This window comes from Nomascus leucogenys, chromosome 8, assembly GCF_006542625.1.
Source record: "Nomascus leucogenys isolate Asia chromosome 8, Asia_NLE_v1, whole genome shotgun sequence".
NCBI lineage: Eukaryota > Metazoa > Chordata > Mammalia > Primates > Hylobatidae > Nomascus > Nomascus leucogenys.
The window spans coordinates 82,238,598-82,252,795 of record NC_044388.1 but is presented as its reverse complement, the minus strand read 5'-3'; the positions used below and the strand labels follow the sequence as shown (position 1 = coordinate 82,252,795).

Below are 14,198 nucleotides of genomic sequence, written 5' to 3'. Positions count from 1 at the left end.
ATAATCGCTTGAACCCAGGAGGTGGAGGTTGCGTTGCAGTGAGCCGAGATTGTGCCACTGTACTCCAGCCTGGGCGAGAGTGAGACTGTCTCAAGAGAGAAAAAAAAACTTTTCAGTGCTGCGTCACAAATGGATGGGGGAAAGGAGTGGGTGCAGACCAACAATGAATGCAGGCTGACCCATTATGGTAGCACAGATGAGAGATCTTGGCTACCCAGATTGGATATGAATGGTATAGACACAATAGAAAAATCATAAAAATCATTAGTGCCAAGGATTTGGCAGCTGAATGAGGGGGGCTGAAGAGCAGGGACGAATCAAGACTTGGCAATTTTTGGCTTGAACACCCAAAAGAATGATGGTGCCATGTATTGTTTTCATTAAATGTTTAATGGAAAACATGATGTGAAATTACCAGGTGGAATAGTGTTGTTTTTAATACTTAAGAAAAATTACATTGTAACTACAAAGTAATTTCAAATTTAATGTGTATTTCTTGATCAACTACAGTCTTCCCACAATTTCTCAATGTCTGAGCTTACTTAAAAATTGCCAACATCAATTTTAGATTCTTCTTAATTTTCTACTGTCCTTAGAACAACAGATTCTAAACATGGCCTACCAAGACTGTTCCCACCCTGTCCTTTGTCTAATCCTGCTTTTAGTTCTTGGAATATGCTAGGCTCTTCATCTGCCCTTGGATCCTTTGCCAACAGCAATTCCTCCCCCCAGTTAATGCTGGCTTGTTTTCTGGATTCAACTATTACGTCCAAGCATGATTAGGTCCCCATTCACTTGTAAGAGAATTATACTTTCTCCTCAGAGAACATATGATAGTTTATAATGTTATACTTACATAAATATGTCTTAACAGTCCATAAGCACCATGAAGACAGGGAGCATTATCTGCTTTGCTCTATTGATAAAACAGAACCGCCGGGTACAGTGGCTCATGCCTGTAATCCCAGCACTTTGGGAGGCTGAGGCGGGCGGATCGCGGTCAGGAGTTGGAGACCAGTCTGGCCAACATAGTGAAACCCCGCCTCTATTAAAAACACAAAAATTAACCGGGCATGGTGGCGCGTGCCTGCAGTCCCAGCTACTCGGGAGGCTGAGGCAGGAGAATCGCTTGAACCTGGGAGGCAGAGGTTGTGGTGAAGTGAGATTGCACCACTGAACTCCAGCCTGGACAACAGAGCCAGACTCCAACTCAAAAACAAACAAAACAAACAAAAAACTTAGTGCAGAACCTGCCACATAGTAGGCACTGCAATTTCTACTGAATAAAGAATGAATATGGTAGCAAGGCATGAATATGGTAGCAAGGCAAAGGCAAACTGAAGGCTGAATTAAGATTTAACTCAAGCTCCACTGTTCAGTGGCAACCCTACATCAGCATAGATGTAATTTTATCATCCCTAAAACAAGATAAAACATAACCACTTTATATAAAAGAACAACCAATGTAAAAGAAGTATGACAAGGGTTTTTCATGTTTATTTAGCAAGTTAAATACTGTTTTTACTGATGATAGAAAGCAAATAAGACACTCCTCAAAATCAAAGAACTAAAATAATTAAAACTATAAAGTATTTGTTCACCTGAAGTTCAGTATTTATGACATAGTTATGCCCTTAGCTACATTCAAGATTTTAACTTTACTAAAATAAACTTTAAAAAAAAATACTGCATAGGAAAATGTCTGATTCTTGTTTTAAAGTGTTATTGTTTTATTTTTTTTCTTTTGTTGAATACACATTTGTTTTACTGGCAGTCCAGATAAACAAGTATATAAAGGAAATAGTAAATTTTTATTTTGGCAGAAGATAAACTGTGCAGATTAAAATGCCTCAATTTAACCTGAAGAAATGGTTTTGAATCATATAAATTTTTAAGAAGAAAAATAAAGACTGTCCAAAGGGATTCTCCTAGCTTATAACACATTTCCAGAATAACTCTCAAAAAAAAAAAAAATTCAAAAATACTCATTGACTACCTTAAAAATATGTCAATACCATATGGCTTTATGAAATAACTTCTAAAATTTATATATTTTTTCTTATTTAAAAAGGACCCCAAGTTTTAAATAAACTGCTAGCAGTATCATTTTCTTCACTTAAAAGTGCATATCTTTGAGGGTTGGACATACATTTTGAACAAATAATGATTTTTACAAATTAACACCAAAAAAACAAAAATCACTTAAAATATTGTAAGGAGGAAGAGAGCTTTCACCAAATGTCATCTTTAAATAGACTGCAGTAGATGACATTCTTCCTTTTTTCTTTTTATAACATCAGAATTCTCAATGAAATGCTTTGGCAGTTTTAAGACATATCACAGTCTCTACCAAGACATACTGACATTAATGATGTCCGTGGAGATGGCAACTGCCTTGATGGCTCAGTTTGAATAGACACAATGTTAGTGGGCTGGTTCTGCAAATCAGAAACAAAGGTGCTGTCTTCTCTTACATCGAGAGTTTGTTCAACTGAAGCTGCCAGAGGTGGAATATTATCTACAGTTTTGTTGGCATTATTCAAGTTGTTAGTAAGTGTGGCAATATCACATTCCTTGTCCAGCACACCAAATTCATCTTCTATTGTAACTACATCTTTAGTTTCAAATGGTTCCAAGGAAGGAGCCAAAAACTCATTTTGTAGAGGGTCTTGAGGACCACTATGGTCACATTCTGTATCCTCCTTTACTTCAGAATCCTTATCACTGTCACTGTCAATGGTAATTACAACTGGGGAACGTGAAGCATTATCTCCATGGTGCTTCTTATGCTTCTTCTTATGTTTCTTCTTTTTCTTTTTATGGTGTTTAGTTGTATCAGTAGCTTTTCCTTCATAAACTATCTCTACACTTAGGCTCCGGGTCTTCCTTTTTCTCCTTTTGTGTTTTGTCTCTCTGTCTGATGATCGGCTGTCTGAAAAGGTATCACTCTCATTTTTGTAGTTTCCATCCAATTTTGATGAAGACTTTTGGTAATGACTGTCCTTTGCTTTAGAAGCAAATTCACGAGATGGCTGAGCCACTTCGTTAGTACCCTCCAAATGGCGTGTTTTGTATTTTCGTTTCCCTCCAGGCTTTTCATTTCTCACCCGGTCAGTCCCGGTAGATGCAGTCCTTGATCTGTTACTAGACAGGCTCCTTGATCTGTGCCTTTCATAGTAGTAATACTTCCTCTCACTGTGATTATTTTTTTTCCTAGCATTTGTTCTTTCAGAAAAGGACTGAACTCTAACTTCTGGACTTGAAGACTGTCTAGAATAATGAGCTCTGGACAGAGTCCTCCTCCTGTAAGATGATTCGTACCCATCCCTGTCCTTGTTTCTACTGTAATAAGTATACTCCCATTTGTATCTGCTTCCATAATTATTTCTTAAATAATAACGATCTCTATTTCTGCTCCGTGATCTTCTTTTACCATGATCACTGCTACGAGACCTTGATCTGCTTGTGCTTTCACTACTTAGAGACAAAGTTTGGCTTCTTCTGGACCAACTGCTATCTCTCGTTCTTGATCTCTTTTTGTCTCTTCTCCCTCTAGGTCTGCTACTTTCCCTGCTTCTGGATCGTTTACTTTTCATCCTTTTCTTCCCATGATGCTTTCTATGATTCTTCTGATCATGCCCACTTCTACTCTGAGAACGTGAATCTGAACTTCTTGATCTTCCCCTCTTTCTGTATCTATGGTTATATGGAGAATATACTCTGTCTCCTCTTACAGATGAGCTTAGGTTTCTGGGAGATGACAATGATGTAGATCGTTTCTCTTCCTTCTTTGATTTGATTCTTGTACTAGAATCACAATGACCTTTATTTATTTGTTCATCCTTTCCAAGGACAGAGTGTGGAGATGAGCATCTACTAACATCGCTATCACCAGAACTGTAAGATTGCTCTTGTTCTTGTGTCTTCACTGTCTCCATTTTCTCATAAGAACCTAAGTCCTCAGAATCAGAGGACAGTTCAACAAGTTCTGGGGTCCTCTCAGCTAGTGGTTTAACAAACCCAACAATGACACAATTATCTGAAGAATCATCACTGTCATTATTTAGGTCCTCATTGGTTTGTACTCCTTGTATCTGAGACGTGGCTCCTCCTGTGACAAGTTCTTCATCTGAACTGTCAGAAGTATTTAAAAGAGAAGACATAGTAACGTGTACCTGCTCTGAGCTTGAGTAAGATGGTCCTGGAGTTTCATCATCCCATGGTGCCTGACTAACAGTGGCTACATTAATATCCAGTTCTTGAGTCTCAGCCTCATCTGGAGATATTGTTATGACTGAAGAATCAGAATGGCTGCCTTCTTCATATGAAGGAGCAGGGCAATCATAATTGGCATGCTGGTCAAAGGCTGCCATGTTAAAAGGAGATCGGGCAAAACTGATAAATTCATGTATAAAATGCTCAGTTCGATTAAGTAAAAATGGTCTTAAATCAGACACAAATGCCTGGCTCTCCAAATCATAGCGAGTAACATTACTCATGATAATATGCTGGACAATATTCACTAAAGATCCATGAGCTCCAAAAAGAACTGTAAGTTCACGTTTTAACCAGGGGACTAATCTGTGAAGGCAAGCTGGATTTCTACGGAAAAATTCAGCGGAAATATCCCTGTAGCGGCCACCATCTTCAATATTTCTAACTCGAGCACCAGCACGATAGAGAGTTCGTCTAAAATTAATAATATCTTGTTCTTGAATTTTCCGCAAAGATCTTTCATCTGCGGTAGTTGGCCTCCTTACTGCAATTTGTCTCATAAATTGAGGAATTTCAACATCTCTAGGTCTTGTTGAAATGCCTAACCCTTCAAATAGTACTCCACTATCTGGTGGAGTTGTTGTTCTTCTGTTCACAGGACCACTAGGTGAATAAACAGAAGCATTTCGTTCCCTTGTCAGAGTTGTACGGTAGCGAAATCGTCGATCAGGGGTGACAAAAGAACCATTATACGAAGGCCTTAGGACATACTCCTTGAAGTCATCTTCTGCCCTCACAGAATGGAAAATAGAATCAAAGGGCTGTTTACATAGTGGGCATTCAGCTTTGTTTTTTGACCACTCCTGTACACAGCGAAAACAGAACTTATGTAAGCAGCGATCTAAGTAAGACACATTATCAAATCTATCCAAGCATATGGGACACTTAGAATCAGGAGATGCATCAGCTGGTACCGTCTGTTGCAATTTGCTAGTGCCAGCTTTAGGTGAAAAGTTGTCCATTTTAAATTCCTTAGCAGCTGATGCCATTATCTGTAAAAGGGAAAGAAATATATCAGTAACCTGATATTAGAGGAATGACTAAATAGTCTCAACAAAAATGCAAATAAAGACCTTTGGAAAACATATTTTTGGTGGAAAATATACTTAAAGTGGACCCCATTACTTTTGTGTTTTGGTTATAAAGGGACACTGGTAGATAGTCTATGATCTGATGGAGTCAGCTATTAAAGCTGAGAGGCCATAATATAGTGCTTAAAGCATAAGCTCTGAAGTCAGATTTCCTAAGACTGAATCCTGGTTCCACACTACCAGCGTGACTATGTGCCAGTTAGTATCTCTGTGCTTTAATTTCATCTGCAGGTCAGTGATAACAGAATCTGCCTCACAGGGTTTGTGAAGATGTAAAAAGCCCTTAGAAAAGGCACCTGGTACATAGTAAAGCTCTCAAATATTATGTAACATTCTATTATTCTTTTTAAAAATAATTTGAGAAATATCTGACATATAAAAAAAAAAAAAAGTACCAAATACCCATGTATCCACCACTTATGCCCCTTATCTTCCCCTCCTATCACTCTCTAGAAAACAAAAAACAAAAACACCACAGTCCTCAGTTGATGTTATTTCTATGCATGGCTTTATACCTTTCATATACATATGCCACTAACAATACCGACTGATTTATCTGTGATATTTTATATGTACTTTTCTAAAACAACTTTGGTGACATATAACTTACATACCAGAAAGTTCACCTGTTTAAACCAATCCTATGGTTTTTAGTGAAAGATTCTTTTCTCAACCTTAGAAAGCTAATTTTAAAAAGGGAGAGGAAACTTTTAGTGAAGATTAAATAATAAATGAAAAAGCAGCCAAGAGGCAGTGCCTGGCTCACAGTAGGTGCTGAGTAAATGTTAGCTGTTATTATTACTACACTGTATTACTATTATTACTACACTATTATATTCAGTTAATAACTTATTCCATTCAGCATTCCTAATAAGTCTTCCTTTAGCTTTTTTTCTTTAATCCAAAAGTCAGGCCACAGAATATCTTGAAATCATGTTTTTGGTCCCCTTCCCTATTATCCTTTCCCATATGGATGACTAGAATATTAAAGATCAGTTTGTTTTATCAGTTTACATTGGCTCAAAACTTTGCTAGAGCTGAAATCTAGTATGCATTTTGGCTTTATCTCATAAACTCCAAAGCTGCATTTTATACTAATCATTTTGAATATATTGACTACTGGGGGGTCAGGCGTGGTGGCTCATGCCTGTAATTCTGCACTTTGGGAGGCCAAGGCAGGCAGATCACCTGAGGTCAGGAGTTCAAGACCAGCCTGGCCAACATGGTGAAACCCTGTCTCTACTAAGAATACAAAAATTAGCCAGGCATGGTGGCGGGCACCTGTAATCCCAGCTACTTGGGAGGCTGAGACAGGAGAATCGCTTGAACCCAGGAGGCAGAGGTTGCAGTGGGCAGAGGTTGCAGTGAGCAGAGATTGCACCATTGTGCTCTAGCCTGCGTGACAAGAGTGAAGCTCTGTCTCAAAACAAACAAACAAACAACAACAAAAAACTACTAGGCCCTTGGTTTCCCGGGCCTAATATTCATCTTCCTCCACCTCCTTTATCACAGGAAGTTCCATCACTAGTCAACTGGGGTCAAGTTAATCAAATAACAGAATTGTAATTTTCTAAATAGACTCATTGGCCTTAACAAACTATAAGAAAAACCATTAAACAAAACCCACAACAAAAACTCATGACTGAAATACAAGTATTCCACCATAGCTTTCATATTAAACTTGCTCACTTTAGGACACCGTGGCTTTCTCAAGAACATAACTTAATAGAGAATCAATTAATGCTAATTAAGCGTTTCTTCAGGGGTCCAGGTATGTCTAGTCTTCTATTTACTGAACTGAAAATGCAAAAAATCATCACTGTCCTGGAAGGTCTGGAAAAGCAGAATTATAAATACATAATACTGCTTTTTTATTCATAAACACTCTAAAACCCTAATACTGCACAATTTTCTCAGCATTTCCCTCTACTTTTAACATTTTTTAATCTGCCTACTCAGGAAATTTAAAGAAGCACACACATAAAAATAAAAACCTTTCAGTTCAGAGACTGTGTGTGTGGTAGAGGGAAGGAACAGAGAGAAGTTGGGAGGGAATCAAAGAAGTTATCAAAAGATCTGGACTGAAGACCAGGCTTCACCCAGAACTAGCTCTAGTTAATGTGAAGAAAACCACATTACTCTAGACTTTAGTTTTCTCCTCTATATAATGAAAGGATTACTGGACTTGGAAAAAAGACCCGTGAATTCCAAGTTAATACATTTTATCTTCACTTAGTTCTTTGAAATAGAATTTTAGTGTTTTCTGAACACTTCCAGTTCATATAAAAATTACAGCTGAAAATGAATTTATTGAAGGGAATTATTAGGTAGTAAACTTGAAGTTCAAATAAAGTAAAATCTCAACAAAGTATGATTAAAAAAAAAAAAATGAAACCTTACCCTTCCCTTCTCTAGTTTTATAAGCCTGTTAACCACTTTGACGGTAAAAGGTGAATGAATGACTGGTAATGTCCTCCATAACAGGTTAAAAAATAATAATAAATTAGAATTCATTCTTGTATTTCTACACAGGAATCATTAGCTGAAAAGAATAATCTTAGCTGGGCATGATGGGCACGCCTGTAGTCCCAGCTACTCAGGAGGCTAAGGCAGGAGGATTAACTGAGCCTGGGAGGTCCAGGCTGCAGTGAGCCATAACTGCACCACCTCACTCCAGCCTGGGTGGCAGAATGAGACCCCGTTTCAAAATAAACAGTCTTCATCAGAAACATCAAAGAGGCGGGCCACGGTGGCTCACGCCTGTAATCCCATCACTTTGGGAAGTCAAGGCAGGAGACCCTTGAGGCCAGGAATTTGAGACAGCCTAGGCAACAAAGCGAGATCCAGTCTCTATCTTAAAAAAGAAAAAGAAACATCAAACAATTGGGATGCATGTACATCATCAAATAAGTAATTAGCTCTTCAAAATCATCACTAAATGCTAAATTAAAATGTTTTTTAAAACGCAAATGAAGTCAAACATATGACCCGGCAATTACACACCTAGATATACCCAAGGGAAATGAAAACCTGTCCACACAAAAAACTGTATATGAATATTCACAGCAACTTTAGTCATAATACCTCAAAAGGAGAAACTCAAATACCCATCAATTGATTAACAGATTAATAAAATGTGGTCTATCCATACAATGGAATTTTATTTGGCAATTAAAAGGAACAAAATACTGGTACCATGTTGTAACATGGATGAACCTTTTTATTATGCTAAACGAATGAAAAAAAATTCACAAGAACCCACATATTGTATGATACCTTTTATATGAAATGTCCAGAATAGGCAAAGCTATAGAGATGAAATGAGGCTGGTGGCTGCTGCTGGGGCAGTAAAGAGGTTTATTTCTGGGATGATGAAAATGTTCTACAATTAATTATTGTGATAGTTGTACAACTCTGTAAATATACTAAAAATCATTGACTTATAAACTTTAAACGGGTGAACTTTATGGATGGAATGTAATCTTTCTGTTGTTGTTGAGACAGTCTTGCTCTGTCGCCCAGGCTGGAGTGCAGTGGCGTGATCTTGGCTCACTGCAAGCTCCACCTCCCGGGTTCACACCATTCTCCTGCCTCAGCCTTTCCAGTAGTAGCTGGGATTACAGGCGCCCGCCACCACGGTCTGCTTTTTTTTTTTTTTTTTTTTTTTTTTGTATTTGTAGTAGAGACGGGGTTTCACCGTGTTAGCCAGGATGGTCTCGATCTCCTGACCTTGAGATCCGCCCGTCTCGGCCTCCCAAAGTGCTGGGATTACAGGCGTAAGCCACCGCGGCCCGGAATGTAATCTTAACAAAGCTGTTTAAAACTACAAATTAAGGCATAAAAACTGGGATGACTAGATACAGATTAAGAGTGGTTGATTTGCTGGCCAGGCGCGGTGGCTCACGCCTGTAATCTCAACACTTTGGGAGGCTGAGGCAGGCGGATCACCTGAGATCGGGAGTTCGAGACCAGCCTGACCAACATGGAGAAACCCCATCTCTACTAAAAACACAAAAATTAGCCGGGCGTGGTGGCGCATGCCTGGAATCCCAGCTACTCGGGAGGCTGAAGCAGGAGAATCGCTTGAACCCGGGAGGCGGAGGTTGCAGTGAGCCAAGATTGCGCCACTGCACTCCAGCCTGGGCAACAAGAGCGAAACTGCCACACACACACACACACACACACACACACACACACACACACACACACGAGCGGCTGATTTGCAAGAGACATTCTGAATTTAAGTAGCAAAGGTAGACCCGATGAAAAACACAGTGCTTCAGGTTCTGTAAGAAGCCTGCATTAAGGTTTTTCCATCCTAGCACTCTAGGAATTAGGACTATTCATTTCCTCACAGGAGACAATCAGTTCTTCCAGTCGCACTTCCTAAACTGTCTCCCAAATCCTAAATGAAGTTCACCATCTTTAGTATAAACTGATTAAGCCAAAACTTCCCTTTCCCGAAAAATCCTCAAATCTGGTTTTAACAAAGATAAGAACAATTCGGGGAAATTTCAGACAATTAATATGGACACACATCTAGGGAAAATGGATGGGGGAGATAAAGAATCAGGAAGCTCGAATCTACATTTCAGGAGACTGGATATTTGAAAAACTGCACGATGATATACATGAAGTATAACTGCTCTGTAGAATTAAAGTCAGACTTACTCCAAAAGTAATCTATGGCCGGGCGTGGTGGCTCATGCCTGTAATCCCAGCACTTTGGGAGGCCGAGGGGAGCAGATCACAAGGTCAGGAGATCGAGATCATCCTGGCTAACACGGTGAAACCCTGTCTCTACTAAAAACACAAAAAATTAGCCGGGCGTGGCCACGGGCGCCTGTAGTCCCAGCTACTCGGGAGACTGAGGCAGGGGAATGGCGTGAACCTGGCAGGCGGAACTTGCAGTGAGCTGAGACTGCGCCACTGCACTCCAGCCTGGGTGAAAGAGCAAGACTCCGTCTCAAAAAATAAATAAATAAATAAATAAAAATAAAAAGTCATCTATGGCATACACTGTGTATAAAATTTAATCATCTGCTGATTACATTTGCGGGAGTGATGTTAATTCTGATACAGAGCCAAGGCTGAGAATCGCCACCACTTATTAGGTGTGTAACCTGGAGGAACTTTTTTCTCAAAATCTCACGTTTTCTCAATTCTAAAATGGAATTGAAAAGGTGGTTGTGTGACGGGACATACTTCATAAAAACCCTTAGCACAGTGCTTGGTGCACAGTAAGAACTCAACACTGTTCTTTATGTTATGTGGATACGAAGTGAATTTTAGTAGCTCATCACCCATAACTTATAATAAGGGTCCAGACGGAGGATAGCCTATAACAACAAAATAATCATCATACTTAATATAATTATTATACTTAATATTTCTAGGCAAAGTGACTAAAAAGGGTTCATGAGTAGATGAAATAGAAAGATCACCCAAGTGTTAAAAATCAACTGGTTCCTACCTGTTGCCACCTTAAAAAAAATCACTGTACCCCTCTGAACTGCATTTAATCAACTCCAAAAGAAGATACAAAAGTCATAGGATCTACTGACCAGATCCTATCAAATTTAATTCCAATTCCAGCAAAAAGAATTGGCTGGGAACCGTTCGCCTCTAAAACCACCCATTCCAGACAAGTATGATTGATTTTAGCTGATTGTATAGCTTTCTTTGCATTTCATGGACAAAACCCAGAAAGCTCTCACCACTATTAACTTAAATCTTGGGCAGCTGTTTCTTAATTTATCTTAAATAATCTTGAAAATTACCTATCAAAAGGTCTACTCCGTTTTCCTCTTAAATCACTATGTGGCTCATCTCAGCACTGCCCCCTTCCAGCCTACAATCAGCAACCCATGAGGAAAGCTGCAGTAACTTGATGGATGAATAAATCACGGGCAATTTCTGCTCAGAATGTTTAACACAACACAAACAAGTCCCAAAGCCACGGTGATAGTCGTTTACTTTGGTTCAGAACTGCCACTAGACTAAGATAAGCACCATGAGCATTACATAACCACAATGAACTTAAATATTGTTATTCCCATTTTACAGGCAGGCTCAGGGGCTTAGGGGACCTAGGCAAGGTCACATATCCTGTAAGTGGTGACGCCACGATTCAGTCTCATTGCTTTTTTGCCTTTCCCTGAGACCAAGCTTTTTCCAGTACACGGCCAGGCTCGCGCCCCTCGGGAGCGCTTGTGGGAAGAGCAACCCTCGCCTGCCCGCACCAATCCACAGGTGCGCGCAGGAGCCGCCCGGGGGCCCTGGCTCTGGCCCGTCGAGGCCCGGACAGCCCCGAAGGCCATGACCGCAGCCCTCAGGTCCCGAGGCGCTGCTTCAGGAGGGAGCACCAGCTCGCAGGGCTCTTCCGACCCCCGCGTCCCATTGTTCCGAATCTCACTCACCTCGGAGGATGCCGGCGCAGGCCTGGCTGGGGCGCTCGCCGCGAGCTCCCGGCAGCCCAGAAAGCTAGGTCGGTGACGGCAGGATCCGCGAAGGCGTACCCGGCGACTTCTCCGCCTACCCTCCGAAGCGGGAACAGGCGGGGGCGCTTCACCCTCCTCGCGAGACAGCGGAGACCCCAGCGGCGGCTGCGACCCCTGTGACGCAAAGCGCTCATCACCAATGGCAGCTGGGAAGCAGGGCAGAGAGCGAGACCCACCCCCCAGCTCCCGGCGCGTCAAAACACAACACCCGCCTTCGCCACGCATGCGCAGCAGATGGGCGCCGGCCCCGAGGGCGGGGCCCAGCGCACCGGCCGAAACGCGGCCCCTCCCCCGCCGCGCCAGACCCGGGAGGAGGGCAGCGCGACCCTCCCATCTTGTTACTGGTACTCAGCCACTGGGGACACTGACTGAATGTTCGCCCCTAACTTACCCGGAAAACACGAGAACTAGTTCGATGTCGTTTCAACCTCACCAAACTCTGCGGAAACTTAGGAAATTGTCTCTAGTGTCTAGATAGGGGAATTGTTAGACGGACTTGAAGTCTCTCACCTCCTGTTGTACGCCTCCCGGAAGCAACACCGGGAGTCCAACGGGATCCCAAACCAAAACCCAACCAGTATCCTATAAAGTCTTCAGAGAGGGACCCCCTCCAGGCTGGGGAGAAACAGGACAACCTAACAAAACAGGGCCTGGACTACCCCCTAAACAGACCACGTTTTTCTCCGCTCTTCCCCTTCCCACTCCCTGAAATCTAGACTAAAAGTCTTTTAAGACAACTGCGAGGTATAAAGAACATCTAGAGCCTAAGCGGCCCGTTGCCAGATTCTACTCCTCAGGCCTCAAATGTGACGTCCCAAACATTCTAGAGCTGAACCTGGTACGCTCGCCCGCCAAACTGCCGTGCTCGGGGCTTAGTATCTCAAGCGCGGCCGTTCAAGAACATCAGACACGCTCAACAAACACTTGTTGCTTGACTGGTACATTATGGCGAGTAACGCGTCCCACGTATTTCTTCTTAGAGATATACATCACGCTATACGTTTCTGAAGAATGGCTCGAATTACAGGGGTTCCCACAACGATTTGTCACATATAAAAGAGTGGGTGGTATTTTTACGTCAAAGATGAACAGGAGAACGTCCACCTAAATCGTGTGGTATCAGATGCGGAGAGGCGTGGGGGGGGGCGGGGGAGAAAGCGTTAATTCTTCCAGCTTTAGAGCCAGACGTAATATTTAAAACGTGGATTGTTTTTCAAATAAACTTTTAAATGGACAAGACATCACCTTATCCTGCATTAATATTGCATTGCAACTAGAAAGAAAACCAGTGGAGGCACGCCTATCTCCTATCTCTCTAGTCGGCAAAAAAAAAAAAAAAAAAAAAGGCAATTTTTAACATTTTCTCGTTTATTTCCCCTCTCTAAAAGGCGGGCAAGGCCCCCGATCACGTGATACCGCCCCCCCCCAACTCCGGGCGGAAGAGGCCAGCGACAGCGCTGCACGAAGCGAGTGGGCGGGCGCTCGTGCCCGGCTAAAAGATGGCTGCTGCCGCCGGGCGGCCACCGCCTGGGAGGTTACTGTAAGGCCCGCAGCTCCCGCCAGCTCCCGCGGACTGCTGCCGCCTCCTTACCATGAAGCCAGTAAGTCGTCGCACGCTGGACTGGATTTATTCAGTGGTAAGTCCCAGGGATCGCGGGCCCCCACCGTGTCGACTCACTAGGCCCGCAGGCGGAAAGGCCTCTTCAGCACCCAGAAACTCCAAAATCCATTCCTGAATTAAGCATTTCACTCCCTCACCTCGACTCCGCCTCTTCCTGGAGGATACGATCTTCCGCTTCTTACGTAAAGGCTGCTGGGTGTACCCGCCACTGGAACTCCATTTATTCGATTTTGTTACTTTAATTCCCACCTTAGCAATGGCACACGGTAACCTGACGGGGGCGAGGGGAAATATCAGGCACATTTCACATCTCCTTTGCGATTTTTGGTTTAGTTGCTGCTTGCCATCGTTTTAATCTCCTGGGGCTGCATCATCTATGCTTCAATGGTGTCTGCAAGACGACTGCTAAGGAAGAAATACCCAGACAAAATCTTTGGGACGAATGAAAATTTGTAACTCCTCTGGATTTAATTCTCTGAAAATACAGTTCTTTCCCTCATGCTTATGTAGATTTAAAAATAAAATTCATAATGCAAAGTTCCCAAGTTTATTTTTGCATTATCCTTTATAACAAGCTCTAGTATGCAAATTTTTCACTTACAGATTTTAGTATTTTACATTCTCATGACAAAATTAACAGCAACCTAGATCTGACAGTCTCGAGTGTCAGATCATAGTTGGAATAAGCTTTTCAATCAAGTTTCCAAATTC

The 14,198-nt window shown here is 41.9% G+C and overlaps 2 protein-coding genes across 3 annotated transcripts; one reads left to right on the top strand and one right to left on the bottom strand.

Annotated features, from left to right (window-relative positions):
• Nucleotides 1-1,475: 1,475 nt before the first annotated feature.
• On the bottom strand, nucleotides 1,476-13,821 carry TOPORS (TOP1 binding arginine/serine rich protein). Its single transcript, XM_003263443.3, has 3 exons — nucleotides 13,458-13,821; nucleotides 11,786-11,980; nucleotides 1,476-5,267 (listed from the first exon to the last, which is right to left on the bottom strand). The coding sequence occupies exons 1-3, from the start codon at nucleotides 13,458-13,460 to the stop codon at nucleotides 2,328-2,330; spliced, it is 3,138 nt and encodes a 1,045-aa protein (XP_003263491.1). The 5' UTR covers nucleotides 13,461-13,821; the 3' UTR covers nucleotides 1,476-2,327.
• Nucleotides 12,157-14,037, top strand: SMIM27 (small integral membrane protein 27). Of its 2 annotated transcripts, none has more exons than XM_030817590.1 (3): nucleotides 12,157-12,704; nucleotides 13,255-13,503; nucleotides 13,821-14,037. In XM_030817590.1, the coding sequence occupies exons 2-3, from the start codon at nucleotides 13,459-13,461 to the stop codon at nucleotides 13,941-13,943; spliced, it is 168 nt and encodes a 55-aa protein (XP_030673450.1). In that variant the 5' UTR covers nucleotides 12,157-12,704; nucleotides 13,255-13,458; the 3' UTR covers nucleotides 13,944-14,037. The 2 variants fall into 2 exon arrangements, with proteins under 2 accessions (XP_030673450.1, XP_003263498.3); XM_003263450.4 differs by having other exon boundaries at nucleotides 12,687-12,818; nucleotides 13,821-14,027.
• Nucleotides 14,038-14,198: the final 161 nt, after the last annotated feature.

Bases quoted from the DNA above. Each gene is read 5' to 3' on its own strand.
- SMIM27 (XM_030817590.1), top strand. From the start codon at position 13,459: ATGAAGCCAGTAAGTCGTCGCACGCTGGACTGGATTTATTCAGTG. The intron at 13,504-13,820 runs GTAAGTCCCAGG...TTTTTGGTTTAG, and splicing joins TGGACTGGATTTATTCAGTG to TTGCTGCTTGCCATCGTTTT.
- TOPORS (XM_003263443.3), bottom strand. The intron at 5,268-11,785 runs GTGAGTGAGATT...TCCCTTTTACAG, and splicing joins CTGCGCCGGCATCCTCCGAG to ATAATGGCATCAGCTGCTAA.